We start from the raw sequence: 15,889 nt of genomic DNA on the forward strand, positions 1-15,889 counted from the left end.
GGCATCTCACTCTCCTTCTCATCGGCATATCACCCGGAAAGTAATGGTCAGACAGAACGCACCAATCAATCCCTGGAACAAATTCTCAGGTGTCTGACCTCCGCCAGACAGGAGGATTGGTGTGATGCGTTACCGTTGGTGGAATTCGCTTTTAACAACCGGGTGAGTCAGTCCACCAACATGTCCCCATTCCTGATTAGCTATGGGTTCAATCCGCATTCTGGGGAGTTTTCACGGGTGGATTCCGGTTGTCCAGAGGGGTCCGTTCAACAGTTAAAATCCTCTGGGCTGAAGTCCAGCGTAATATCTCTCGGGCCCAGGGGAGGTACAAATATTTTGCTGACAAAAAGAGAGCCTCGGGAGACGTTTCAGGTGGGAGAGAAGGTTTGGCTTTCCACACGTAGCATCAACTTGAAGGTACCATCAGCTAAATTGGGACCAAAGTTCATTGGTCCGTACGAGATTATGGAGATAGTCAACCCAGTGGCATATAGGTTGCGTCTCCCCGCCTCCTTAAAAATATCCAATGTGTTCCATAAATCTCTGTTGAAATCCGTAGGGTCTGTCAAAGAGGACTCCGAGCCTGTTGTTCCTCCAGTGCTGGTAAGGGTCAGTTGGAGTATGAGGTAGGACATATTGTGGACTCTCGGCGGGTGCACCGCTCTTTGCAGTACCTGGTCCACTGGAAGGGATATGGATCAGAGGAGCGCTCATGGGTCCCTGCTTGCTCTGTACATGCAGATCGCCTGGTTCGGGCTTTCCATGCCAAGTACCCGGGGAAGCCTGGGGGTCCAGAGGACCCCCCGTTGAGAGGGGGGTACTGTCATGATCCCAGTGAAGGTTTTTGAGCTGCACGTCGGGTTAATGTCTGGAGCTCAGTGCAGGTTTTGACCTGCCCACCTGGGGTTAATGATTGTGGCCTCTTTTTGGTTCTGGGAGAGCTTCTTAAACCCCTGGGAAGCTCCAATCCCTGTCAGTTATACTTTTGCCTTTGGCCGAGTGTGGTGACCTCTGTGTGCCTGTGCCTGTTCGTTGTTATAGCTTGTTTATATGGTTCTGACCCGGTTCTGTTCCCTGTTGTGAGTTTGCCTGTTGATTCTGTACTTCGCTACTCTTCCTATGTATGACTAATTGCCTGTGATCTGACTACTCTCTGCTCGACCCTCTTGTACCTTGCAGCTATCTCTGTGTATGACTCATTGGCTACGTCCTGACTATCCTCCCTGTCTATGCCCCTTGGTAACTTTGTCTCGCAGTTACCCTGCTAGGAGTTCTCTTGCAGCTCCTAGCTCTCTGGAGTTTAGGCCACGCCCCCAGCAGTCACGTGCTTCAGGTCCTGCTGTTCTGAAGTACGCACCTACTCGGCTGCTGTCCGCTCCACAGGTATCTTTGAGCACAGTTCGCTTTACTCAGGACACACGCACTGGCTCAGTGAGCAAGTGCAGTGCAGTGTGCCTGACAGGATGTCTGTATTTTTATAATATCACTATGGCATTAGTAATGGGGGCAATATCTATGGCCCCTTCCTAGGCTATTAATATCAGCCCTCAGCGGGCTGCCTAGCCTTTGCTGGTTAGATTTTTTTTGGGGGGGACCTTTTTCTGGAGGTTCCTCTGTAAACTAGCCAGTAAAGGCTAAGCAAACAGCTGTGAGCTGATATTAATAGCTTGGGAACCTTTATGGCTATTGGCTCCTTCCCAGAATATTAACATCAGCCATCGGCTTTCCCTCTGCTGGTTCTGAAAATTACTCAGAAGCCCACGTAATTTTTTTTCATTTTTTTCCTTTAAATTAAGAGTTGCTATTTGGTTACAGCCTATGTATGTTCATTCTGTTAATGCTCCTACATAGGCAGGTGACAATGTATGTGTGGGTTTGTGTATGTGTTTGTGTTTACTTATTGACTTAGTAATGAGAGTGTCGGGGTGACACCTTTTCATTACTAATCCTAGGGCTAGGTGTCAATGACAGCTCTTGACACCAAGCACTAATCCCATTACCCTGATGTTGCTGCATCAGTGTGAAAAAGGTGGTGTTGAACCAAGAAATTATAGCACAAAATTTTAAAAAAAATATATTTAGCTCAAAAATGTATTCATTGTTGTACAAAATTGCATGCAAAAACGTACCCAAAATCGCAGTAAAATGTGTTTTTTTAATCTGTTTTTGCTGCCAAGAGATGCAGAAACCTTGCAGAAATTTCTGCAAGCAGATACTCAACGTGCGCAAATAGCCTTAGGGTTAGGGGTGTGTTGGGGTTAGGTGTTATGTTTGGGTCACCGAGGAGGAGGAAAGCAAGACCAAACTAAGCCACAGAAAACCAGAGAGGTTGGTAACTTTGCGGATTGCAGACCCCTGATCCTATCCACACAACTAGCAGTAGCCGTGGAGCGTACCTACGATGATGCTAGACGCCTCAACACAGCCGGAGAGCTAACTAAACCTAAAGCAAGAAAGGGGAAATCTAAACTGCCCCAGAGCAGACCCCAAAGCAATAGGCAGCCCCCAACATATATTGTCGGTGAGACAAGATGAAAACACAAACGCAGGTAGGAAAATAGGCTGAGCAAACGATGGAGCCCACACTGACTAGACAAGGCAGGAAAGGAGAGACACTGTCTGCAATCACGCAAAAAACCCTGCAAAAAATGCCCAGCACGTCTGATAGAAGAAATACTGAAGTCACTAGACTTCGCCCACTATATCAGCACTCTGGTATATTCTGAAAACAGAGCAAAGAGAGGCCAATCTAATAAGGGACAAAAACAAACTGGCACAAACAGTAACATACGGATGGAAATTCAACAGCCCCAGCCGGGGCTGGCTGACCACACAAAACTGAAATAGACAAAACCAAATCAAATGTGAACAATAGCCTAAGAACACTTAGCTTGAGCATGCAGGGACTGAGCTGGAAACTAAGACCTCAGGAGGCAGGAAAAAATCACCAGCAGGGCTAGAGGGAGTCGGCTGTCTTAAATCCAGTCAGAAACTCCCAATGTCCAATCGTCCTCCTCATTATCAGGTGTTAATTAGATCAGCTCCATTACCTCCTGTAACCACCAGAGGGAGCCCAGAAAGAGAACTCGCGACCCCTCTGTCAATACAACCATCTCCACTACCTTCACCAGCAACCAGAGGTAGGCCAGAAAGTGAATTCACAACAGTTAGGATTGCGTTTAGGGCTGTGTTAGGGTTGGAGTTATAATTGGGGGGTTTCCACTGTTTAGGTACATGAGGGGGTCTCCAAATACGATATGGTGCCCGCCATTGATTCCAGCCAATTTTGTGTTCAAAAAGTCAAAACGGTGCTTCCTCCCTTCTGAGCCTTGCCATGCACCTAAACAGTGCATTTCCCCCACATAAGGGATATCTTTGTACTCAGGAGAAATCGCACAATGAATTTTGTGGTCAATTTTCACGATACCCTTGTGAAAATAAAGTTTTAGTCTAAAGTAAATTTTTTGTGAAAAAAGTGAAATGTTACCATATTTTTTCAGACTATAAGACGCACCCCAAATTTTCAGAAGGAAAATAAGGCAAAAAAAATATTGTATCAAATGGGGGTCCATCTTACAGTCTGAATTCAGCTTACCCCGGGGGGGATCGGCGCAGGTGGAGGAATGGTCACAGGAGAGCGTGGTCACAGGGGTTGTTCGGTGGTCCAGGCTGGTGCAGTGGCCTCTGGAAAATCCCGGCGATGGTGCTCTGTGTTTCGGGGGGCTCCGCCGGCATTTTGAGATAGGTTCGGCAACGGGGCTCTGCCGGCATTTTGCGACAAGTGTGGTGGTGATGCGGCGGGGCTCCGCTGGCATTTTGCAACCAATTCGACGGTGGTGCAGCGGTGGTGCGGCGGGGCTCCACCGGCATTTGTGAAAGCCTGGAAGCCCCCGCAGATCCAATGCTGCGATGCGGTGGCCTCCGGGAAAATGGGGGCGGCACATGCTCAGATTCAGTTCTCAGCAGCGAGATCTCGTCTTCCGAGATCTCGGTGCCGAGATCTCGATCTGAGCATGCGCCGCCCCCAGTGGCCATTTTCCCGGAGGCCACCGAATTGCAGCAATGGATCTGTGGGGGCCTCTGGGCTTTCACAAATTGCCAGCTGAGCCCCCCACACCACAGAGCACAACCGCCGCACCAGCTTGGGTCAACTTTTAACCCTTTTAACTTCATAATCAAAAATATTATCTATTTATATAATTGCCTTGTAATGTTTTAATTTCCTCTTCTGTCCAGATGTCACCATATCCCAGAATTCCAAGCGGAGGAAGTTCACCGACCGCCATATTAGGACACCCAAGTGATGGGTGTCTCAATATGGAAACTGCTGCTAGTACCAACCTATTGCGCGGTACCACTAGCGGAACACCGTCGCACCACACACACTTTATACACCGTACGCACCACACAAACACTCCCACACTCACGCAGCCTCTTGTGCGGTACCACTAGCGGAACACCGTCGCACTGCGCCTGCGCGAATTCCGTGCATGCGCAGTGAATCCTTTGGCTGATCCCGGCGGCAGATGCGCAACGTGTCTACAGGCAGAGGAAGCCGATCACATTAAAGGGGTTTTCCCACAAACGAAAGTTCATTTTAATAATTGTCTGTGTCTGACCTTGTATGGAGCATACCACATCTCCTGGGCAGGGGAGGAAGCAAATAACAATACTGACATTACAGCAGGGGATCATAGAGGATTCATTTTGTGAGGTAAAAGATTTCACTGACTGTTTTTAAACAATATTTTACCTCACAAAATGTATCCTCTGTGATCCCTGCTGTAATGTCAGTTGTGGGAAAACCCCTTTAAATAGAAATTCCTCCTGACATGCTGTGCACTGACTGTTTAGTGATGGGGTACACAGGTCAAACAAGAGATGACATGAGAGGAGGAGACTGCAGACGGGGGAGAGAGAAAGCGCACAGGGGTGAGACAGACAGAACAAAGGGGGAGACAGCTCAAACGGGACAGCACATGAGGGGAGAACACAGCACAGGAGGGAGAGAGACAGCAGACAAGGGGGACAGCACATGGGGTAGACAGGTCAAAGAAGAGAGCACAGACGGGAGAAGTCAGCACATGGGGAGAGAGAGAGAGTGGATAGGTGGGTGGGCACATGGGGGGAGAGAGAGAGGATAGGTGGGTGAGCACATGGGGGGCGAGATTCTCAACGCTGCAAAGCCTGCCCCCATCGTGACATTGCTGCATCCATCTAGTGTTTCCATGATTGAGCTGATGTAAAGTAGACATGTGGGAAATGTTATTTATTAACTATTTTGTGTGATCTGACTCTGATTTAAGGGTACAAAAATTAAAAGTTTGAAAATTGCTAAATTTCAAATTTTTTTCCAAATTTACTTTTTTTAATGAATAAACGCAAGTTATATCGAATATATTTCAGCACTGACATGAAGCCCAATATGTCACGAGAAAAACAATCTCAGAATCACCGGGATCCATGGAAGCTCCAGAGTTGTTACCTCATAAAGGGACAGTGGTCAGAATTGTAAACATTGTCTTGTCACTAAGGGGTTCTAATGTCAGGCCTTTCCCTGCCAGCCATCACTTCATCTTCTGTTACCTGCCTGTGTGACGGCTTCTCTTCTAGAACAGCGCGCTGACCTTTTATGGGACCATTTTGGGGCACCTGTGATCTTTTGATCGTTGTGTTTTTGTTACATTTTTATGTTCTTCATGTCTTTGATGTTTTTTTTCTTTTGTCGTTTACCGTGTGAGATAAAACCTGACGTGACAATGACAAATGTGTTTATACTTTTTTTTTTTCTCATTTTTGGAGACAAATAAAACTAATGAGGATTACACCTGAGATCCTATTCATACCGGGCTTTATAGTGAAACCTTGGTGGCAGAGACAGGGGTGTTCTGGAAGCCAAAGGCGGTCATAGCCGGCTCTAATGCTGAGCTGGCTGTCAGTCAGTGCCGGGGCCGTGTTAACAGCCGCTGCTCTCTGTACACTGATTGGTGACTGTAGCTGCTCCGGCCGAAAAGCCATGACCAGAAGTCGAAAGCTGCCGAGTGGGACTAAAGTTCATTTCCTCCTGGCAGCGGGGCTCTCAGTGCTGACACCGGGCAGGTTCAGTATGTTATTAATCTGCAGGTTAACCCCATATCTGCAGTTAATAGTGTTGTTTTATATGACAGGTTCCCTTTAACCACTTCACTGCTGCTGACAGCCTGATAGTTCCATTTAAACAGCAGCAATCAAAGCTCTCGCCTCATAGGCGCACCTGGCATCCTCCATGCATGAACACGAGATATCAGGAAGGGGTTAATGAGCCTTATCACATGACGTCAGAATGCATGGGACGGGGGTCCTAGCCTCAAGGGCTTAATGACAGCAAAATGTCAGGGGGTCCGCTCTTCCTCTACATGGGGTCTGATCAGTACGATATAGGTGGGATGGTGACGCAGGTGTTGGCCCTGCAGGGACATCGGGCCGCACAATGATGGTAATAATCAGTGTAAGTCTCCCGTAAAGGGATGTTTGTTCAGTAGAATATGTGTTATGGGGCTTTTCTGTGGAATCTGCCCAGACAATCTCTCCTTGGCTCCCCGTGTACATCAGTCAGCGCCCATGACCCCGGCTCCTGCTCTTTATATGTCCTTTCTACACATTGATAGGCACTAACCGCTGCACACCAGGTGCTCCCCAGAACACCGTCCTCCCGAACGCTGTGACTGCATCCATTATCTGTACGTGCACTCTCCTCCTTCAGAGACAAATTGAGAACTTTCCGCACACTTTCTGCTTATCTTTGTGTTTATATTGAGATTTATCTCTCTTTAAAGAGGAATAAAAGCACAGTAACTCGTCTTCTAATAGGAGGACGGCAGGTTCTCTCCTCTTAGTGATCCCAGAGGATCCTGTCCAGGAGGGAGGCCGTGTCCTCATGGTGACCTCATGATCTCTCAGAAAACGATCACTGGTAAATGGTAACCGTCCTTCCCCAAATCTCCATAACGTGGTGAATTAGGAGAGAAGAAACCGCTGGCTAGAAATGTGGAGCTTTCTCCCGCTCCTCTGTGGTTCCATTCCTGGTGGAGGGAAACTTGGAGAAGTTGTGTTTCTTAGTGTGGCTCTTCCATCTGACTGACGAGGGTCTTCTCTGTCCCTCTCCTCAGGGTCCTCATCCTCCGAGTGCAGAGCAGAGAGCATTAGGCTTTGGTCTCACTGATTATCACTTCATACTTGGGGCTCACAATGTGCTGGGACCTCGGTACCAGTGGTGAGGACCACAACAATGTAATTTAGTCCCTGATACATAAACCTAGAATTACCGGATCTGAGAGACGTGTCTCATATATAGACAGATACACGGCAGGTCATGTATTCAGTCTGTGTGTCTCCACAGATGGATCCAGGAGGAGAAATCCACCAGAGAGATGTCCCCGTCCTCTGTGTCCCCAGGACTGTCCAGAGGAGAATCACAACATCCAAGGGGATCATCAGGTAGATGACACTGAAGCCCCCACAACATCTGACCATGAAGTGATGGGACCTGAGCTCATCTTACATTTTTCTTTTTAGGGTGAAGATCTGATTGATATTAAGGTTGAGGTTATACATGGAGCAGAAGAGGCGATCGCTATATGGGCCGGTCAGCAGGGTGAGGAGGGGAGACTGTCATGTCTGTTCTGTGGTCACCTTCTACTACTCCCATCATCTCATCATCACATGACACAATCTATTCCTACAGATGAATCCAGGAGGAGAAATCCACCAGAGAGATGTCCCCGCCCTCTGTATTCCCAGGACTGTCCAGAGGAGAAGCACAACATCCCGGAGGATCATCAGGTAGACGGCGCTTAGCCCTGTGCCGGATCTGTATATGGGGGACATTTCTGATCGAGGTCATAGATGTCACAGATTTTGGTGGTTTCTTGTATTGTGCTGATTGTTACATCTGATATATCAGGAGGAAGATCCAACTAAGAATAAAGTGAAGGATGAGACAGAAGAAGAAGAGATGACGAGGGGGGATCAGCCATGTGTGGGTGATGGGAAGGAGGAGATTCCGGTAGATGTTTCCACAGGTATGTAATAATTACTGGTGTGATGATGATGGCCGGCGTGTGATGGAGATGATCGGCGCAAAATGATGATGATGACTGATGCATGATGATGATGATGACCTGTGTGTCATGATGATGATGACCTGCGTGTCATGATGATGACCGGCGTGTCATGATGATGACGACGACGACCAGCGTGTCATGATGATAATGATCACCGGCGTGTCATGATAATGATGATGACTGATGTGTGATATCGTGGAGTCTCTGGTGCAGTGAAGCTTTATCCGCTGTCCACATCACAGCAGAAGCGTCCGGTGATGGTGCGGCTGCTCCTGTACAGAGTCTGGCGGTGCATTGATGAATAACAGGGCCGCCTTCACACCTCTTCTTAATGATTTAGGAAGCACAGATTTAGTTTTCCTTTACCTTTGTTAATATTCGTTCCATCCTTCCATGTTTTTCTTACACAAGTCCCGTGCTGCCATGTAAATGACTGAGCTAGTGATTCAGACGGAACCTGAGGTGGAAAATTCCCTGTAATGAGGCAGATGGAGACACTGTGGGCGCCGCCTGTGCTTTTGATCCGGCAGTGTCCAGCGTGTATAAAAGCGCAGTTTTGTGCACTTCTGAAAAGGACACTGCTGAACAAAGGCCAGACTGAGTCCAGAGTCACTCTGCTGCCTCATTATAGTGAATGGATCCCACAGGGGTTTCATCTGAATGTCATTCAGCGATTTCGATGGAAACCCCTTAGTAAGTGCTCAGCGTAGAGTGCAGGATAACTGTGATCTCAAATGTTATGTAAAATGTTCCCAATAAAAGCTTCATCTCAATTCACAAAATAATGCAAGTCCCCAATCAGGTCCGTCATCTGTTAATTGAACTATAGAGGCTTCCACATTGCTGGTAGCACAAAGGATCTTGAAAAGTGGCGTGGCTCCTACCAAAAGAAATTAATCAAAGTCTGCACTCCCAGATCCAAATACCCCCTCCTCCTTAGCCCCACAATGTGCCTAAACCGCAGTTTGCGTCCAAATGTTTGGCATTTTCTGTACCAAGTAGAGACTCCTTAAATTACAGGGTGTTTATTTCCAAAAGCACAAACTGGGCATAATGTACGGGCACTACAATGTACAGGCACTACAAGGTACTGGGCATAATTTACTGGGTACTACAGTTTATGAGCCCTACAATGTACTGAGCCCTACAATGTACTGGGCAATACAGTGTACGGTCACTGCAGTGTACTGGACACTACAACGAACAGGGCACTAAAACGTACTGGGCACTGCAATATATGGGGCACTAGAATGTACAGGGCACTACAGTGTAGTGGCCACTGCAATGTACGGGGCTCTACAATATATGGGCACTACTTCATCTATGTCCAAAAGTCAGTAATTGTTAGACACTTCAAGAACCCAAATACATCAGCCTGGTCTTTTGAGGTTAGTAGCCTCTAGACGAGAAGTGATTCAAAATCGAAATGATTAATTTTAAAAAATAAATATTTATTTATAAACAATAAAATAAAAGACAGTGATAAGATGAAAAAAAAGACAGGGCAATGAACCTCCAAAAAAGGAGGGAAATGCATAGTATGAATGCATTAAAGATGTGAAGAGACCAAAATTATATACCTTGGTTAGAACAACCACTAAAAAAATATACTTAATAATTGAAATTTACTGGCACTGAAATTTATCTGTTTTCATAGGTGGTGTAGAGTTTAAAATCTAATTTTTTATTGCTAATACTGAGCTCCTACCACACAACCTGAGCAACATGACTGGGAAAAAGCGAGGCCGTGGTGGAAGGGGAGTTAGGCTTGGTGTTCAAGGTGTACATGGGGCAGGTGGTAATGTTTGTGAAAGCACCAGTGAAGTAACGTCACGTCCTATCCTCTCCTCCTCTTCTTCCACCTCAACATCACACCCAGTACAGGCCACAAATGTGGCACCCAAATTCCCCTTGCTTTCCCCCCGCGTCCCAACGCTCCATCCATACAACTGACTGTACGGAACCCCAGATGGGTCAGTCTGAAGAGCTGTTCACACATTCTATGCCATGGTCATCATAAGTGTACTCAAAAGCTTCACAGAGTCAAGAGGAGGAAATCTGCACTGATGCCCAAAATTTTTTTAGCTTTTATTCGGGGCAGGACGAAGTACTGTCCGAACAGCATCCTGACCCTCGTCATCAGACATTAACCCCTGGGGGGAGGTGATCCTGATGAGACTCAGATATCTGATGCTCACGCAGACTGTACTGTGCTGTCAGGGCAAGAAGATGAGGAGGGTTACTCCAAGGGTGAGGAATGTGATAACACAGAGGATGATGAGGACGAAGTGTTAGATCCCAGTTGGCATGAACATAGAGGCACACAGCTGAGTAGGTCATCTGAGGAGGAAGACGAGGAGGTTATGTTGCGCCGTATGTCACAGACACAGTGATGCAGCTACAACGAGCAATACATCCTCAGCTACAACTATACCTCTGACCAGCAGTGTCCGCGGGTCTGCAGCTCGCAGGGATGACGATGACAAGGGTTGCCTAGCCTGGGCCTTTTTTGACCTCAAAGGATGAGTCAATTCACGTAATCTGCCAACTATGAAAAAGTACTGAGCCGAGGTAAAAAGTGCAATAATTTGACTACTACATATATGAACCTTCACATGCGCAATCAACATGCTTTAGGCTGTGTGCCCACGTTGCATTTTTGTAAGCGTTTCCGCAGCGTTTGTGCCGGCTCAGAAGCTGCAGAAATGCTTACAAGATGCTTCTAATTCATTTGCATGCGTTTTTGGCTTTTTGTGCCAATGCATGCGTTTTTAACCGCTCAGGAATCGCTTAGCGGCTAAAAACGCAGCATGCACATTATTTTCTGCATAGCTGAGCGTTTTTAGCCATCCCCAATGTTCCCAGAAATCGCGTGTCAAAAAACGCGTCAAAAACGTGTCAAAAAACGCGCAAGAAACGCGCGTCTTTTTCCGCGCGTTTTCTGGGAAAGGGGATCCTTTTCCTGAGCGTTTAAAAACGCTAGCGTGGGCACATAGCCTTAGTGTGGGAATCCCACTGTGCAAAAATGCAGACCAGTGGACCCCAACCACCATCAGTCGCCCCATCAATCGCATCTCCTGCTTCTTCCTCCTCCTCTGTTACCGTGCCAACTATTGAGGTGCAGGTCTTTGACCGCAGAACCTCGGGTTCTTTACCCACTCTAGTCACGCTAAGAACCCGCCATCAGCTGTAACGGAAGCGGACATGCCTGCTGTTTTGACCGATCTCAGAGAACGAGCACACCACAACTTTCTCAATTCACTGTAACATCTCCGCCTGCACCTCTCTCATGGTTCAGCAGGTTGTCCGGTTCACTGTACTCCGCCCTCTCTCAGCCTTGAAGTCAGCCCAAGATTCCACAGTTTTGGTCACGTAAACGATTGTTTCCTCCTATGCACGACAAAGCTAAGAGGTTGAACTCCATCAACTCCAATCTGTTGGCCACGGAAATGCCGCCTTTCCGCCTGGAAGATACAGATGGTTTCTGAAAGTTGATGGCCGTCGCAGTCCCCAGTACCAATTACCCAGTCGCCATTACTTTTCTAAGAAAGTCTTCAGCGCAGCTGGTGGTGTCCTGACGGATAAGCGCATACGGCTGTCCCCTGAAAGTGTTGACCGCCTAACTTTCATCAAGATGAACAAGTCATGGATCTCCAAGGTCTTTTGCACCCCAATCGCAGACTGTACAGACTCGGTGATATTGCATTGTTTAGTGTGATAATGTCACATCACTGCACTCTGTGATAACTTTAGTGTTGCTTCTGCTGCTGATGTGAACACAAATTTGTGGAAATGTGAACAGTCAGGGTTGGTCTACATCTGCTGGGTTAGCTGTAGTGGAAGATGTGTCAGTCCCAATTATACTATTTCTACTCATGTGACAGTTATTCCATTTCTGTGGTGTCAGGCCCTCAATTTTTAAAATGTGAACACTCCTGGTTGGGTGTCCATCTGCTGGATTGGGTGTCGTGGGAGAGCTGTCGGTCCCTATTATACTATCTATACTGTGGTGAAATTGATGCCACTTCGGTGGGGTCAGGCCCTCATTTGTTTAAATGTGAACACTCCTGGTTGGGTGTCCATCTGCTTGATTGGGCATAGTGTAAGACTTTTCGGTCCCTATTATAATATTTCTACTGTGGTGAAATTGATGCCACTTTGTTGGTGTCTGCCAATAATTTTTGGAAATGTGAACACTCCTGGTTGGTCTCCTTCATGCGTGTTGCCTGTAGCAGTAGGCCTCTGAGAACGTCAGGCATCCACTTCCTTGGACTCAACTACCCGTGTTACTTTCCTTACATTTTTCTGACAATAATAGTCTACAAAACTGATATTTGTGCCACCTGAGTGTGGCTCAGCATTAAAGTAGGTAGAGGTGATGCATGTGGTATCAGGGCTCTCAGCACACGAGGCCTACACCGATCCCTCACCCACCTCGTCTTACTGTGACGTTCAATTGAAAGCTGTAAATGCCGTCCCAGACCCCGATACCTCATGCCTGGCTGATTGATGCTAAAATTTGTACTGTGGGTGAATTGAGGCCACTTTCCTGGTGTCTGCTCCTAATTTGATGTGTTTTGGCAGCATTTGGGGCCGTTATAAGATGTTGTGCATGCGTTTGTTTTTGCCTCCCATTGACATGAATGGTGTTCGGCGAATGTTTGACGAATTAATCAGCGAATATTGCAAATTCGGCGATCGTAATCCGAACAGAACATTGAAATATTTGCTCATCGCTAGTAAAATTTTATTTTTTTTCCTCACAGTTCAATGGTATAACATTTTTGTGAAACCATACCTCTAGAAAAATTCCATGAGGGATATAGTTTCCAAAGTGGGGTCAGTGGTGGGGGCTTCCGCTGCTTAGGCACAACAGGGGGCTCTGCAAACGCGACCTGACGTCTGCTATCTATTTTTTCTGATTTTGCTCTGCAAAAGTCTAATGGTTCTCGTTCCTTTCCGATCACTGCCATGCGCCCATACAGTAGTTTTCCCACATATGGGGTATTGGCATTCTCAGGAGAAATTGCACAACAAATTGTATGGTGCATTGACTTTTGCGAAAATTAAAAATTTGGAGCTAAAGCAACATTTTTGTGGTGAGAAAATTAAAATATTTAGTTTTTCCTTCCACATTGCTTTAATTCCTGTGAAGATCCTAAAGTGATAATAAACTTCTTCAATGTGGTTTTAACCCCTTCGCGACCCAGCCTGTTTTCACCTTTCTCACCTGGCCAATTTTTACAATTCTGACCACTGTCCCTTTATGAGGTAATAACTCTGGAGCTTCAACAAATCCCACTGAGTCTGAGAATGTTTTCTCGTGACATATTGTACTTTATGATAGCAGTAAAATTTATTCGATATGATAGAAAATACCCAAAAGTGACACCATTCTAAAAACTGCACCCCTCAAGGTGCTCAAAACCACATTGAAGAAGTTTATTAACCCTTCAGGTGCTTCACAGGAATTTTTGGAATGTTTAAAAAAAAAAATAAACATTTAACTTTTTTTCACAAAAAATTAACTTCAGATCCAATTGCATAGCGTTGTTCCGGTTAGGATGCTTTGTGGTCCTTTCTGTCTCCTGTATTTCCCTACTTCTTATACCAAGTTCAGATCACGTGTTGTCACGTAACCCCCCGTGTCATCACGTAATCCCCCGTGTTGTCACGTAACCCCCCGTGTCATGCCAGGTCCTGCTCCTAACAGCGCACATCAGCGAGGACGCAGCAGCTGACCACGGCTGCCGGGATTCTATCACTGCGGTTGCACTGCCATTGCAGTTGAATTTACCAGTTGCCTTGAGCTCTCAGGACTTTGCTGCGGCCAGCAGCGGTAATGTACTGCGCCTCATCACGTGACCATTGACGTCATGCCAGGTCCTGCTCTCCTCTACGCTCACAAACAGGGGCGCAGTTACCGACCACAGCTACCAGGATCTTCTGGATCACCTATTCCTGCACGGACTTCCACCGGGAGGAAACGCTCTTACATCGGGTCAGGTAAACCAGCTAAGTTACTCCCTCGGGACCAAGCCTCTACTAGTTTTATATTTTTAATATTTTTATATATATTTTTTTGGACAATTTGGAGCTGCCACCGGCCGGGGCATGTTCCATTAGACTATACTAGTTGGTGGATGGGCACATGTTCAGTGGTGCACACAGGTTCCACACCTTCATGTGAGCTTTCTTACGGTACTTGTAACCCCTTAACTTTTTTTTTTCCTATTACAGGTGTTTTTTTGCAGAGTTTAATACAGGAGCATTTTCTGTAGTGATTAATTACTCCATTCTATTTTTTTCTCCACAGTTCCTTTCAGGCTCAGATTTCACTATTGCTGCATCTCACCCTACCATACACAATCTTTTGCAGTGTTTATTTCTATAGTATACTAGCTGAAGAGCCCGGCGCTGCCCAGGCATAGTAAATAACTACAGTTAGTTATAGCAAATTATAATGATTATATCTATATATATATATATATATATATATATAAAGCTGAGTGTATAGCCCCGGCCACTCCGCATAGCCACATTCACTATAATATCCCACATCATCCCGTCAGCCAGAGCCACCGTACTACTACCCCTAATATCCCACATCATCCCATCAGCCAGAGCCACCGGACTACTACCCCTAATATCCCACATCATCCCGTCAGTCAGAGCCATCGGACTACTACCCCTAATATCCCACATCATCCCGTCAGCCAGAGCCACCGGACTACTACCCCTAATATCCCACATCATCCCATCAGCCAGAGCCACCGGACTACTACCCCTAATATCCCACATCATCCCATCAGCCAGAGCCACCGGACTACTACCCCTAATATCCCACATCATCCCATCAGTCAGAGCCACCGGACTACTACCCCTTATATCCCACATCATCCCATCAGCCAGAGCCACCGGACTACTACCCCTAATATCCCACATCATCCCGTCAGTCAGAGCCACCGTACTACTACCCCTAATATCCCACATCATCCCGTCAGCCAGAGCCACCGGACTGCTACCACTAATATCCCACATCATCCCGTCAGCCAGAGCCACCGGACTACTACCACTAATATCCCACATCATCCCATCAGCCAGAGACACCGGACTACTACCACTAATATCCCACATCATCCCATCAGCCAGAGCCACCGGACTACTACCCCTTATATCCCACATCATCCCGTCAGTCAGAGCCACCGGACTACTACCCCTTATATCCCACATCATCCCATCAGCCAGAGCCACCGGACTACTACCCCTAATATCCCACATCATCCCGTCAGCCAGAGACACCGGACTACTACCCCTTATATCCCACATCATCCCATCAGCCAGAGCCACCGGACTACTACCCCTAATATCCCACATCATCCCGTCAGTCAGAGCCACCGTACTGCTACCCCTAATATCCCACATCATCCCGTCAGCCAGAGCCACCGGACTACTACCCCTAATATCCCACATCATCCCGTCAGCCAGAGCCACCGGACTACTACCCCTAATATCCCACATCATCCCGTCAGCCAGAGCCACCGGACTACTACCCCTAATATCCCACATCATCCCGTCAGCCAGAGCCACCGGACTACTACCCCTAATATCCCACATCATCCCGTCAGCCAGAGCCACCGGACTACTACCACTAATATCCCACATCATCCCATCAGCCAGAGCCACCGGACTACTACCCCTAATATCCCACATCATCCCATCAGCCAGAGCCACCGTACTACTACCCCTAATATCCCACATCATCCCGTCAGTCAGAGCCACCGTAC

General features: G+C 47.0%; 1 protein-coding gene across 1 annotated transcript in view; it reads left to right on the forward strand.

The window, feature by feature from the left end:
• LOC141074920 (uncharacterized) overlaps positions 1–15,889 on the forward strand; it is a 254,130-nt gene that overhangs the window by 214,211 nt on the left and 24,030 nt on the right. Inside the window, exons 8-10 of the mRNA XM_073562232.1 lie at positions 7,555–7,633; positions 7,724–7,821; positions 7,943–8,060. Of these exons, the coding sequence (XP_073418333.1) occupies positions 7,555–7,633; positions 7,724–7,821; positions 7,943–8,060 (295 nt within the window). The remainder of the gene's footprint in view (positions 1–7,554; positions 7,634–7,723; positions 7,822–7,942; positions 8,061–15,889) is intronic.

Source organism: Dendrobates tinctorius, unplaced genomic scaffold (assembly GCF_039654945.1).
Source record: "Dendrobates tinctorius isolate UK_male_01 unplaced genomic scaffold, ASM3965494v1 ptg000342l, whole genome shotgun sequence".
In the NCBI taxonomy this organism is placed as follows: domain Eukaryota; kingdom Metazoa; phylum Chordata; class Amphibia; order Anura; family Dendrobatidae; genus Dendrobates; species Dendrobates tinctorius.